The sequence below is a fragment of the Cladophialophora yegresii genome, assembly GCF_000585515.1.
Source record: "Cladophialophora yegresii CBS 114405 chromosome Unknown aczIN-supercont1.2, whole genome shotgun sequence".
Taxonomy (NCBI): Eukaryota; Fungi; Ascomycota; class Eurotiomycetes; order Chaetothyriales; family Herpotrichiellaceae; genus Cladophialophora; species Cladophialophora yegresii.
The window spans coordinates 4,349,359-4,362,640 of NW_006913046.1; the positions used below are offsets into that span (position 1 = coordinate 4,349,359).

General features: G+C 56.5%; 3 protein-coding genes across 3 annotated transcripts; 2 read left to right on the forward strand and 1 right to left on the reverse strand.

Moving 5' to 3' along the window:
• Positions 1 to 1,133: 1,133 nt before the first annotated feature.
• Positions 1,134 to 3,323, forward strand: A1O7_03481 (propionyl-CoA synthetase; the record flags this gene model as incomplete). Its single annotated transcript, XM_007757500.1, has 2 exons — positions 1,134 to 2,787; positions 2,884 to 3,323. 2 exons carry the CDS (start codon positions 1,134 to 1,136, stop codon positions 3,321 to 3,323), a joined length of 2,094 nt encoding a protein of 697 aa, XP_007755690.1.
• An 883-nt stretch (positions 3,324 to 4,206) lies between these two features.
• Positions 4,207 to 5,790, reverse strand: A1O7_03482 (GTP cyclohydrolase II; the record flags this gene model as incomplete). The annotated part of the gene is made up of 1 exon (XM_007757501.1): positions 4,207 to 5,790. One exon carries the CDS (start codon positions 5,788 to 5,790, stop codon positions 4,207 to 4,209), a length of 1,584 nt encoding a protein of 527 aa, XP_007755691.1.
• Positions 5,791 to 6,424: 634 nt separating this feature from the next.
• A1O7_03483 (uncharacterized protein) lies at positions 6,425 to 6,967 on the forward strand (the record flags this gene model as incomplete). Its single annotated transcript, XM_007757502.1, has 3 exons — positions 6,425 to 6,436; positions 6,486 to 6,530; positions 6,614 to 6,967. The coding sequence occupies 3 exons, from the start codon at positions 6,425 to 6,427 to the stop codon at positions 6,965 to 6,967; spliced, it is 411 nt and encodes a 136-aa protein (XP_007755692.1).
• Positions 6,968 to 13,282: the final 6,315 nt, after the last annotated feature.

Sequence of the window (13,282 nt, forward strand, 5' to 3'; positions counted from 1 at the left end):
TACCGTGCATAGGACAATGACAATCCGCCCTCAACCTGGGTACTAAACATTTAATGAATGGATTTTGTGGATAGGATTGCCATCGCATTCTATGCTTGCGTGAGATGAAAGGAGACCGAGTGTAATCTCGATATATTCTTCGGCCATACAACTCCAGCTGGTTAAACTCCCACTGTACGGAGTATCGGTTTCTTGAATTTGCGCATCACTAAGTGTCTGCGTGGTTTCTCTCACTGTGAAACCCCCTTCTGCCTCACCCATCCGTGTCGTTCCAGACAGGGTCGGCCACTTGTTGACCGGCTGCCCGCTTCTCTTCTATTTTGACTTGGAAGGACGCCTCTGGGCTACTTCCACGTCAAAACGCACAGTGGTGTCGGGCTTCGTTTAGGGAATCGAGCTCGGATGCTCATGCCACCGCCTAGTAATAGAATCGACGTCGCGGGCCGCTGAATGCCGCTTCACGCCTGTAAGTCAGCTTCAGGTACTCTGTACGGAGTACAAGGCCTTTTGTCCATCTTGGGAGACACCAAGACCATCGTGACATGACCCCCGAGGCATTTCCGACACTGCGGCGAGAGAAGCCCGCTCAGGCCTGGAACCGCCCCTGTCTCCCCTGCATAGCGGAACTGTCCAGCCTCGGGCCATCCCCAGCGACCCCGGCTTCTCATCCCCACAATCGGTGACGGTCGTCTGATGTCGCGCTTCAAGCACGCAGCTCCGCTTGCCCGACCAGCTTCGCTTGCGCTGCCGTGAGCAGCTCTTGAAAGCACACAGTATTCTGTCTACAGGAGCTGGACCCTGGTGCTCGTACTATCGTTATTGCAACGAGCTCCAGCTTCGGAATAGCTCAGTAACTGGACCTCATGGAAGTTGTCTCCGAAGCTCCTCGGATAGAATGCTAAACCCGTTGAGCGGCCTTGTCTAAATCAATTGCATCTGTGTCTCTACATGAGTCAACGGTTGACTCGACCTTCGAACAGGACAAACTGGGTCTAAGGCGCTTGACCCGGGGCTCCCTGCCCTCGTCCGTATTACATCTTAGTTCTGGGTCGAATCGCTGTCTCAACACCAGAGGTGTTGTCGACCACACCAGACCGAAGCGCCACTACAGCCACGGTCCACCTCCTCCCACAATGGCACCACATAACACTGTCCAAGATGCCGTGCAGCAGGCTTCCCTCTCTGATCCCGCCCGGTTCTGGGACAAGCACGCAAAAGAGCTCCACTGGCACAAGCCGTACAGCACGGTCCTGCGGCAGCACACCAAGAAGCTGAAAGACGGGACGACACATCCACACTGGTCGTGGTTCCCTGACGGCGAAATCAGCACGACGTACAACTGCGTCGACAGGCATGTCAAGGCCGGCAATGGCGACAAGATGGCGATGATCTGGGACTCGCCCGTCAGTGGATCCAAGGAGAAATACACATACAGCCAGATGCTGGAAGAGGTGGAAACCCTGGCGGGCGTGCTGCGAGAAGAAGGCGTCAAGAAGGGCGACGTGGTGCTCATATACATGCCCATGATCCCGGCCGCCATCTTTGGCATGTTGGCGGCCGTCCGGCTGGGTGCCCTGCACGCCGTCGTGTTCGGAGGCTTCGCAGCCGCCAGTCTGGCGCAGAGGATCGAAGCCGCGAAACCGAAAGTCATCCTGACGGCGAGCTGCGCCATCGAGGGCGCCAAGGGGCCCCTAGAATACCGGCCTTTCGTGGAAGGCGCCATTGAGCAGAGCAGTTTCAAGCCCGCCAAGACGATCATCTGGCAGCGGGACGTCCGACGGTGGGACCCGGTCAAGAAAGACCAGGGCCAGCGCAACTGGCAGCGTCTCGTCAAGAGCGCGCGGAACCGCGGCGTCAAGGCCGAGGCTGTCCCCGTGGCCAGCACCGACGGCCTGTACATCATCTACACGAGCGGCACGACGGGTCTGCCCAAGGGCGTGCTCCGCGAGGCCGGTGGCCATGCGGTCGGTCTGAACTTGAGCATCAAATACCTCTTCGACGTCAAGGGGCCAGGAGACGTCATCTTCACGGGAAGCGACATCGGCTGGGTCGTCGGACACTCGTACATCGTCTACGCACCGCTGTTGGCCGGGGCCACGACGATCCTGTACGAGGGCAAACCCATCGGCACGCCCGACGCCGGGGCCTTTTGGCGGATCGTCGAGGAACATAAAGTCACGACGCTGTTCACCGCGCCCACGGCCCTGAGAGCCATCCGGAAGGAGGACCCCAACGACGACCTCTTCAAGCAACGCGGCGAGAAGGGCTCGTTGCGACACTGGCGCGCGCTGTTCCTGGCCGGCGAACGCTCCGAGCCCTCCATCATCACGCATTACCAGGACTTGATCGGCAAATACGCCGCCCCGGACGCGAGAGTCATCGACCACTGGTGGTCCAGCGAGAGTGGGAGTCCGATGACGGGACTGGCCTTGCGTCCTGCCATTGGCCTTGACCCTACCAGCCGCGAAGAGCACAAAGCGTTGGCCATCAAGCCCGGCAGTGCAGGAAAGCCGATGCCCGGCTGGGATGTGCGAATTGTCGACGACGAAGGCAACGAGGTCAAGCAAGGCAACATGGGCAACATTGTGCTGGGCATGCCGTTGGCCCCGACGGGCTTCACGACGCTATTCAACGACGACGCGCGCTTCTACAAGGGATATCTGAAACGGTTCCAGGGCAAGTGGATCGACACTGGCGACGCCGGGATGATCGACGACGAGGGCTACGTGCATGTGATGAGCCGGTCGGACGATATCATCAACGTGGCGGCCCATCGATTCAGCACAGGTATGTTCCCAGGCATAACATAGCGGCATAACGTAGCATTTGGTGGTCGAGATTGACACGCGTGCACTCACTAACACCCGTACCTTCACTTTGTAGGCGCCATCGAACAAGCCATCACGTCACACTCGTCCGTCGCCGAGGCCTGCGTCGTGGGCATCCCCGACGCCATGAAAGGCCATTTACCCTTTGCGTTTGTCATCCCCGCGGCCACGACGGACGCAAACCTCCCCGCCACGCCGGACAAGGAGTTCTTCACGGCCATCAACAACATTGTGCGCAACCAGATCGGGGCCATCGCGTCGCTGGGCGGCATCATCCAGGGGAAAGGCATGATCCCCAAGACGAGAAGCGGCAAGACGCTGAGGCGCGTGCTCAGGGAATTGGTCGAGAATGGCGTGCAGGGGAACTATGACAAGGAAGTCAATGTCCCTGCCACGGTTGAGGACAAGGAGGTCGTCGAGGTCGCGAGGCAGAAGGTCAAGGAGTGGTGCGAGGAGAGGAAGAAACAGCAGGGGACGGCGAAGCCGAAGTTGTAGCCTGCCTGGATATAGTGGGATTGAGCTTGTTCTTGGAGGAGGTCAAATGTATGTGCATGTGCATGTGCGTGTATGTATGTGTATGTGTCTGTGCATTCCATGAGCGAGCTGTACTTGTTTACGATATCTGAGATGAGATACAGTACTTCCCCCTCCGTCCCTGATGCCCCTGCCTTCGCACCGATATCCTTACAAACCTACTTCTGCAGGCTTGCTTAGTACACTCTACAGCAGGACGGATAGGCGTGAGTGGCTGCGTGCGTGCAGCCTCGATTCCCTCACGCGAGAAGCACTGATGCGTCCATATCACACCAAATCTGACAAGACCTACATGATACATGTTCGCCTCATACCACCCGATCTCACTTTCTGCCATCATGAATCGACTACCCACGATATAGCGTCCGTCCGTCCGTGCATTGTCGACCAGTCAGCTCTGTCGAACATGACGGACCACGAGGTATATTCAGGGGGTTTGCTTCCCCGTCACAATGCCCGAGGTCAATTGCGGAACGACACGAGTGAATTGAGTACACGGGTCCTGTTGTAGCGAGTTGAGCTTGTCGTATAGTATAGGATCTAGATATGGATGACATGAGCAGAAGTTGGATGGAAGTGGACTCTGCTGCGAACGGAGCGTCCAGAAGGGATACTCAGCTGCATAGGAATGCGGTCATAGGGAATGTTCGCCGGCGATGGAGGCAAGTAAACGTGATGTGAGGAGGTGTCATACGACGTGGTTGTATGTTGGGGAGCCGTCAGTCAAGTCGTTCTACGTCCTGTTCTACTGTTCTACTTCATGCGTCGTGCTCACTGAGTGTTACTGCTTGTGCTCAGTGACTGTGCTCACTGAGTGCCCCCGCAAATGTTCCCTGAACTGTCGCTAATGCTCTATGTCATCCCAACTCCGACCCTGCACCGCGTTCAACTCATCCATCGACATGACCTTGCCGGTGGTAAAGTACCCGGCGTGGATCTTGGCGTCAATCTCCACCCTCGAGTCCTCGGGAATCATCTCGTCCGGGATAGGCACCCTCTCGAGAATAGGGATGCCCTGCTCGACGATGGCGTCGTGCTTCATATTCGACATGCTCAACATGCGGTCGATCTTGGTGATGCCCAGCCAATGCAGGATATCCGGCATGAGAGCCTGGAACCGCATGTCCTTGACGCCGGCAATGTTCTCGGTGCGCTTAAAGTACTCGCTCGCGCGGTCAGCGCCGCGTTTCCGCGCATTGTACACGAGATACTTTGTGACCTCGCCGAGCGCGCGGCCTTCTTTGCGGAAGTAGATGACGACGCCGGAGCCGCCGCGCTGGGCTTCCTTGACGGCCTCCTCGATGCCGAAGATCAGGTACGGCCGACACGTGCAAATGTCCGACCCGAAGACGTCGCTGCCGTTGCATTCGTCGTGGACCCGCAGCGCGAGCCGCACATTCGGGTCCGCCATCTTCGCCGGGTCGCCGAAGCAGTATACCGTCAGGCCGCCTATGGGCGGCATGAAGACCTTGATGTCGTTTCGCGTGACCAGCTCCGGGTATGAGCCACCGGTGTGCTCGAACAGGGCGCGTCGGAGGGCCGATTCTTCAATGCCGAACCGTTCCGCCACCCCGGGGAGGTACCACACAGGCTCGACGGCGAACTTGGTCACATTCAGTTCGCCCGTGTCGTTCAGGCAGATTCGGCCATCGGGCCTCAGCCGGCCGGCTTTGACGGACTGTTCCAGCTCGGGGATCTTCATGTGGGCCTTTGTCACGGCGATGGTGGGTCGAATGTCCACGTCTTGAGATTGGATCAGGTCTTTGTACAGCCAGGGCGCCAGATGGCCAAAGGGATCCATGGCCACGATCTTCTTCTTGTCCCCCCACGCTGGGAAGGGGCCGATCGTCGCGGCCGGTTCGGTGTTGGTGAAGTCGGGTTTATGCTCGAGGTTCAGGTTGTGCGACGCCACCGCTAGGGCGTGGTAAATGCTGTACGAGCCGCCGTGGGCGCCGATGGCGTTGCGGCGACGGATCGTGTTGTGATGCCGAGACACCACGATCGGTCCACGCTTGGCTGGGTCCGGGTCACCCCATTCCATCGGGATGGGGTCGATCCCAGATTGACCAGGGTAAGTGGTCAGGATGATGCGTGAGGTGATGGAGGATTTCCTGGCTCCAGATGTCGGTGACGAGGGTGCCCTGAGAGCTGCGTCTGTAGGAGGGGAAGCCGCTCCCGTCGCCGACCTGCTCAGCTGGATGGGATCGAGGCTGGGCGAGTCTCGAGATTCTCGAATGCTTGCTCTCCTCTGGCCAGGTGCCGGCCTGAGCTGGCTGATTGAGTGCGAGGTATCGACTTTGCTCTGCAGGGCTTCGACGCTGGCTGCCAGGTTTGCGTGGTCCGTCTGCATCGTCTTCAGGGTGGAGAGGATCTCTGAAAGGACGAGCTCGGTGGTGACCCCGTTGGTGGGGGGCTGCGAAGCCGCCATGGCGTTAGACGGATGATAGTTGAAGCAGACCTCAGCCCGCCTTTCAAAGAGAGATATATACGACGAAGGGCACCGTATGAGTTGGCTACTCTCGATCCTATCTGTATGCCGTCTCCAACGAATACCCGGGCTCCACGATGTTGGTGCGACGCGTGAGATCCAGATCTTGCGTCTCCCACAGAGGTCTAAACCAAAGAAGAGGTGTACAGAAAACTAGATGCGTGTACAGAATAGGACCGAATAAAAGTATGGGCAAGGACCAATCTATTGATGAAGTGGCATCGTGGCGAGGGTGACAGGTGGAAGCTCTCAGAGCTCTTTAGACAGCGTGACAGGTACCCGGCATGTGGACGTGCCCCTCGATGCGGCGTCGGAGATGCTGGGTCAGCTGTTGTCTGATTGGTGGCGCGGCTATCGGACGCTACCGACTGCGATAAGATGAGCCTTAGCTTGTTCACGTGACTAGCGTCGCGCTTATGTAACAGGCGCCACTGCTTCTGCATCCGCGCTCACTACGGAGTACATAGACGAGACGGCATCCCTCAGCACTCTCCAGGAACGAGCAATCTGAACAACTCCAAACCTTTAGCCACCGATCCATTACCGGCTCAACCGAGAGATCGTTGAAATTACAATGGTACGTCCTGTAGAGAATTCTGGCACTGACTTTCTACATCTGACCAAGCCGCGCACAGGGCAAGCGCAAGAAGTCATCACGCAAGCCGCAAGGCCCAAGAAAGGTTTGTGGTTGCCCATCCTGCATTCAAATCGCAGTCGGCAGAACGCCGGACCCCTAGACTGACGTTCTTGTGCCCATCTGCAGCGCGAACCGCTCGCCTCAACCTTCACCTGCCTCTTCTGCAACCACGAAAAGGCGATTCAAGTCAAACTGGACAAGAAGGCCGGCGTCGGCAACCTGCACTGCAAGGTCTGTGGCCAGAAATACCAGACGGGGATCAATTACCTCTCGGCCGCCGTGGACGTGTACTCGGACTGGGTCGATGCGTGTGAGGAGGTCGCGAAGCAAGCCGCAGACGAGGAGGCAGAGGATGCAAAGTTTAGTAGTTATGCTACTGGTGGCACCCGCCCCGGAGCGGCAAGGGCTGGAGTGCCGGCTGGCGGTGGCGGTGGCGGCGGGGATGACGAGGAGGATGATGCAGAGTATGGGGATGAGTGATATCACTTGCACAGTACGGCAGGTGGAAGGGGGCAATTACAAAGATGAGATGCATAGCATGGCGTTTGGTGGCGGGACGGGACTTTTGTACAACTACAGTATGAACAGGGGATACCTAAAGGGCAATCGAAGGGCAGGCAGGCACATCTCACCCAGCGTGCCTGAAGAGTTCTGGGTCCGAAATCTAGGCATGGGCTATGATGCGTCGAGCTTGAGCAGAGAACCGCGGTCTCGTGGGGAACCAGAAGATATCTACCTCACAAACCAATTGAGGTTGTGGCCGCAAGATATTTCATCTTTGTGCCATTGCTCTGCTACGGATCGTCTTTGGTTGTTGCGGCGGATTACTATAGCTGGACACAAAGAGAAGACTGCCACTTGTCACCTTGAAGCCCGACCTCTACTTGGCATCAACGTCTCTAACCAGTGGCCCTCGTCCGTTGCCAAGCCATGGTGGCATGTGTGTGTACTTCCCGGACGCGAGGGAAAACGCCTTTACGAAATCGATGTGCTGCACAAGATGCAGACGTAGGAGAGAAACTGGTGAAACTGTCGGCCTCGGAAGCCAGCGCGTTACATGGCATCAGATCATCGCACTCGCAGGCAAGCCCAACAGATCAAAAGAAGCAGGACATCGAGACAAACATCTGATGGTGATGTGCTTCTTGTGAGCCGCATCTGGGCTTCAAGGGACCGATTGTCTCGAGTAGCTCTTTGCAAGTGCAGAGGTGAGACCGATGGGTGAGACCGACATGCACCTTGAGCATGACGTGCCTGCACAACGGCACTACCAGCGTGGGGGAGATGAGAACGTTTGGTGTCCATGGCATACCTCTCCCCATTAGAAGCCTTGCTTCAATTGTTGTTTCTTTCAGACATCACCATCTCGATCGGGGCCCCGATGGGATAGGTAAGGTTGGTGACGAAATCAAAGACTGCATCTTGCTCCTTCAGGTGTTTTGGTTTCATGAAGGCCCTTTGCAGCCCGAGAACCGCCGAGTCACGGTTCCGACGACGGTACGTCTGTGATAGTCAAATGTCGCGGAGCCAGGAGGCTTGGGATCCCGTGCCGTAGATAGGTTTTAGGTTTCTTAGGAGTAAAGGATCTGACGCGAATGTGTGTCTTGTGCCGTCAATCCCAGGAATTGAGATCTCATCGACGCGGATGCTTGCCACTGTCTCTCGAGGCGGATCAAAACCGACACTCAGGGAAGGCAAATAAGGCAGAGGCCCATACGTTCGGACACCGGATTGCGATCGATGCAAGGGTCTTGTGCGAAGGAAGCAAGCCTTTCGCCCTGCTTGTCCCTAAGTGCTGGAGGTTCGCAGGGCTGGACCTTTTTGACTTCGCACTGATTGTCCCAGGAGTACGTCGTCTCAGCCTGACCACCACCCAGAATCGTGGGAAGTGTACGGCTTTCCAACCCGTTGACCCTGATGGGTCCGCTGCGTTCGAAGGGGCTAGAGTCCCAGACACCGGCCGCAGGTTGATTTCAATAAAGATGAATTTGACTCAACTCTTCATACCCTGAACGTCCCTGTCGCCAGTGATGGCGAGTCTCTTTCGTCTTATTGGACTCCCTCGTGCCGGATGATCTCGGATTCGCGAGAAGAAGAGAGGAATGAGACGAAACCCACCCACCTCGTATAACAATAGTGTGCTGACCACATAGGCGTACCGCTTCATGTAAGGGGTTTTGATTGTTGGCCCGGAGGAGCCTGGATCTGACAATGCAAGACATTGTTGGTGTGCGATTGTTCCGCGACATGTTGCCACGTTCTGGGGGCCCCTTTGCCCCATTCTCGAGGCTTGTCTGACGTATTGGACGACGTCTCCTTTCGATTGCCGTGCCTGCAACTGTGATATGCATGAGAAGGGGAAGGCTGTTCCGTCGACTTACCGGCAGGAAGCTCGGACGAATCGCAGCCAATCGAGCGCTGGTCCTGCGATCATTCGAGACACGGCGTTCACTAGGCCTTGGGATCTGGTGCTTGTCCCGACATTCGCGGCTGCTTCGTACTTTCTCGTGCCCTTGTCCGAGGAATCTATGCCGCTTTCGGAACGGGGTTATCGTTGCTCCTGCGTCGGCTAAGCGAGGTGCTACGAGGACATTGAGCTGACGACGACGATCTGCTGGCCATTTCTTTCAATGGTTGGCCGTCGTCAACCTGTCTTCTGGTGCAGTGCTTCCTGCACAGACGATCGATGCAAGATCGTTGAACTTGCAGTGAACAGGCATCGGATGCAGTGCAATGCAACGACGGAAGAGAAGGCTGGTCATGGCAGATGTGAAATACGCCTAGTCTGGAGTTGGCTCAAGACTTACTGACATCACGGGGTAACGGCCAACACAGTACTCCGTACTCCGTAGACACGACAGCCACCCCTCGGAGCGAGCGACATGGCGTGAGTGGAAACTAGTCAACGCTGTGGGTTCGTCGCCAGAAGAAGGAAAAGTCATGGCTGGGAGAACAGCAAGGCATCCCATGTCCGGAGTTCTGGATAGTACTGTCGTGACTGTGTACAAGCTGGACGGAGACACGGCGCTGATCTAGCGAACCGTGCGACCACTGAGTAGTGACTGGAATACAGTAATTGGTCACTCCGGGCCACACCTGGTCGAAACCAGGAGGAAGAGCGGTGCTGGGGCTCTTGCTCCGCAAATCATGCATTGACAACACAGCAGATGCTGGCATGTGGGCGGTAAGGCGGACTGTGGATTTTGAGCCGGCCTCTGCCAAATATTCGACCCTGGCTTTTCTTTCACCAACGTTCCGGAAAGGGATGGTGATTGCTAACCCAAAGTCTATTCGTGTGATAGCTCAAGAGTACGGATCTGCACGTCGGCATGTAACTCGTACTGCTAAGACATCTCCGTGTCATCTCAAGCCGCGTATCCTCCGATGACAGTTGACATGCGGACCAGAGACCCGAGACCGTCAAGTACCACGGGCGGGATGAGCAAGAGGCTGGAAAATTGGAAGCCGATCGACGTGGCTGCATATGCCATTACGGAGGGCTGTGCCCCGTGCATAACACCTCGAAGGTCGAGAACGAGTCGTGTCCAAGCAGCAGACAGGAAACTCGAGGAAGTGGTCAAGCTTTGCAGCGACCGCGCTTGTGATTGCGCTGGCTCATCATCCACGCATTGCGGCCTTAGGAAGCTATTGATCTTGCAGCCTGCACACCTCTGGTTGGCATGCATAGAGATTCGAGCTGCAATGCGACCTTAATTCTAGCGGATACAAATGCACAGCGGGAACTGCCCTGTGTGCATCCCCGCATGCACGCAAGCTGAAGATCCCTCTTAGGTATTACCAGCAGCGGTTGAGCAGCTTTGCAATATATAGTGCACTGGCGTGGCTGTAGCCGCGGCAGCTTCAGCACTCAGCACAATGCTGGGAAGTCTTGATCATCCCCAAGACTGTGTGTGGTTGATGCATCACGCGAATGACCGGTCCTTGAGAAGTATGGAGGACTGCAAATAATATGCCCCGAATATTCATCCGAGGTGGATAGCCCGGTAAGGTCTGGAATGGAGCGTTATTTGGCGACGTAAGGACCTCTCGAAGGGGAAGTAGTGGAATCGAACGTATTCCATATCAAGGTGCACAATAAAGTGTTGAGTCCAGTACGTCCTGACCGCTCTGCAAGGTTTTGGGAGGCTGAGAGAGAGCGTGAAGGGACATCCACGGTTGTGGAAGACCGGTGTATAACTCAGTCGCGCGAGCATGAGGCCTTCACTACGGAGTACGATTTCCATCATGTTGGAACATTGTCAGTCCTTGCGTTGGCTATCGACTATGCTGAAAGGCGACATCAATACCACGCTTCAAGCGACGCGTCAGTCCGAAGCTTGCGGCACAGCTCGTCGGCCAACATGCGGTTGGCCATGAGCATGACGCGCAGCACGCGGATCAGGCTAAACCTGAAACTTGACATGGCCGAAGGTCTAAAGCTGCGCTTGCCAGCCATATGCTGACAGATGATGCCGTCAGCTCCGAGACTGGGTTCGGGATCGGCCTTGACTTCTCTGGAATGCCAGCAAGAACAATCCCTTGTAGCACAGGGTATCTGAGACCGACTCACCTCGGATGCTTGTACAGGACCATATGGGATATTCTTGTACCATGAGTCGGCACTCAGATTCTCTTGGGGAAGGCGGCTCTCCTTCTGGCGACGGAAGCTGATTACCGCCGTACCTCACTTTAGCGCCAAAAAGGGTCCCTCAGAGGCGCCCAATCTGGAGTTCGTCAAGAGGAAAATCAAAATCTGTGTTCTGTCTTAACCGAGGCCAAGGTGCACTTGCCGGCACGATACCGCGAGAGTTTGAGCAAGGGCCTGGGTTTGACCTGTCTTGACCACAACGACGGCGTGTCGGGGTCAGTGGTAGCGACGCGAGAGCTAGCTGATCGCGGCTTGCGAGATGGCTTGTGCGCATCTTGCGAGCATCCGCAAGTCAGTGACAAGGAGCAGGGGAGGAGGGATTCGAGGACCACTGACCAGGGTACCAGGGGTGGCCTTGCCGGTCACTTGTCACCGGTCTTCCCCTCACCCAGGATGGGCGCCATCACTTTCCGTTCCGGACTAAGCGCGACATCCAGGCCAGGACACGCTTCTGTTGGTTGGTGCCACCTGGAAATCGTCCGACACTGTGGCACAAGCCATTTCGTTGAGGCCGAGGAAGTTAGAATCCAGACCGAGAATTTGATTGGGCAAGGATTGAGTAACATTGTGACGAGAAGAATGTCGCAGCGGGAGGAACCAATGCTCGTGACATGAAGGCAGTAACTGAGGTCGCACTGGATGGAGATTCAAAAGCAAGGTCAGGAAGGCGCAGGCGCGAGTGTGGGCGCCGGCGGAAGTGCCCTTGAGGGTGGCTGGGCTCCTCAGATGGCCACGACTCACGGGCTAGACAAAACAAGGCCCAACATCCACCGTCCGGGCTTTGCCTCGGAGTAGTGGGACTAAGATTTTAGAAGGCGATTTGGCGCGAGCTGGTGTGGTTGGAGCGTTCCTTGGGGGCTGATCGTGATAAGGTCGAAGATTCTCCGACCTTGCACGCGTGCGAGGACTGATAGGCGTGCCATGGGCGGTACGGAGTGGATGCCAGGTGGTGAGGAGGGATTCGCGGGCGTGGTTCTAGTCCGGGTCTGTGGCTTGAGAGACATCCAATGACTATGGCTTGGTGGGCCTATCTTGACTGGATGGCTGGGGACATGAAGGCTTCAACTTTCGCAGCATGTCTGGGCTGCTGCGACGAGCCGGAAGAGAATAATCTGGCTACGGGTTGATTGTAAAGAGTAATGTACTTTCTTTCTACTGTAGACCGTACTGAGTATCGAGGTGGTTATACGTGAGCGCTAAAAAAACACGGGCGCAACAAGAGACGGACGCCACAAAATCTCTTCCTATGGGACAATGATAAATGTTCTTGAATTTGAAAGACTCTTAACCAGAACCAGCAATCCCCCGGGGCGCTGGGTAGATGCCGCTGAGTGTTCCCAGTAGCCTTTCCGGCTACAGGTTTTATGAGTCTGACAAAAGCTCCTCCCCCGAGCTCGGTTACTTGGACGTCCAATTTGTATACAACCGCAGTAGCACCCTTGTCCTCGACAACTAGCCTACTGAGTAAGGTGAGCACTTGCCGCAGCCCTGTTTTCATCCGTACGAGGAATTTCTCGTGGCGAATCCTTCCTTGCGAAGGAGATGCCCTGGGGAAAGATATGGTAAGTGGCAGGAAGCTCTCGGGCTTTGCCCAAGTGTTCCTCTAGAATATACTGTGCACTGTGTACGGAGTAGCTCCCAGTGCTCCCACGCGATAGTCGGCCAAAGTGCAGCTTATCGATTCGAGGAGTTCCTAGCCGGAGGGCGTCAGTCCACGGTCATCGCCCTCGCGTCGTTTTGAGATGAACTCGGGAATGGAGGAAGATGGACAGCCAGCCGTTTCCCGCCTGCGATTGGCACCCTGCGCCTGCCTGCCGTGGGTCTTTGTTCGACCTTTGATGGAGGGTCAGGTCAAGTCGCCAGTTGCGGGACGCTGGGGATCGCTGGCAATATCGCTGCGTGTGGACAGTGGACACTGGGCAAAAGGCCACGGTTGGAAGTGGAACCCCGTGGGCAACCTGCAAAAGACTTGCGCCTAGGCAGGTCAAGGGACAATCTGGCGCCAATCACAGCGTGTGGCCAGCGGGTGATGGGCTAGCTTAATGGGCCAGTTAGCGGGCGGCTTATCTGGGAGGGGAAAGGATCCATGGCGGGCGTGAACCAACCGAACAGCGGCATCGGCTTCGCTCTGGGCTTCTGGCTTTTCT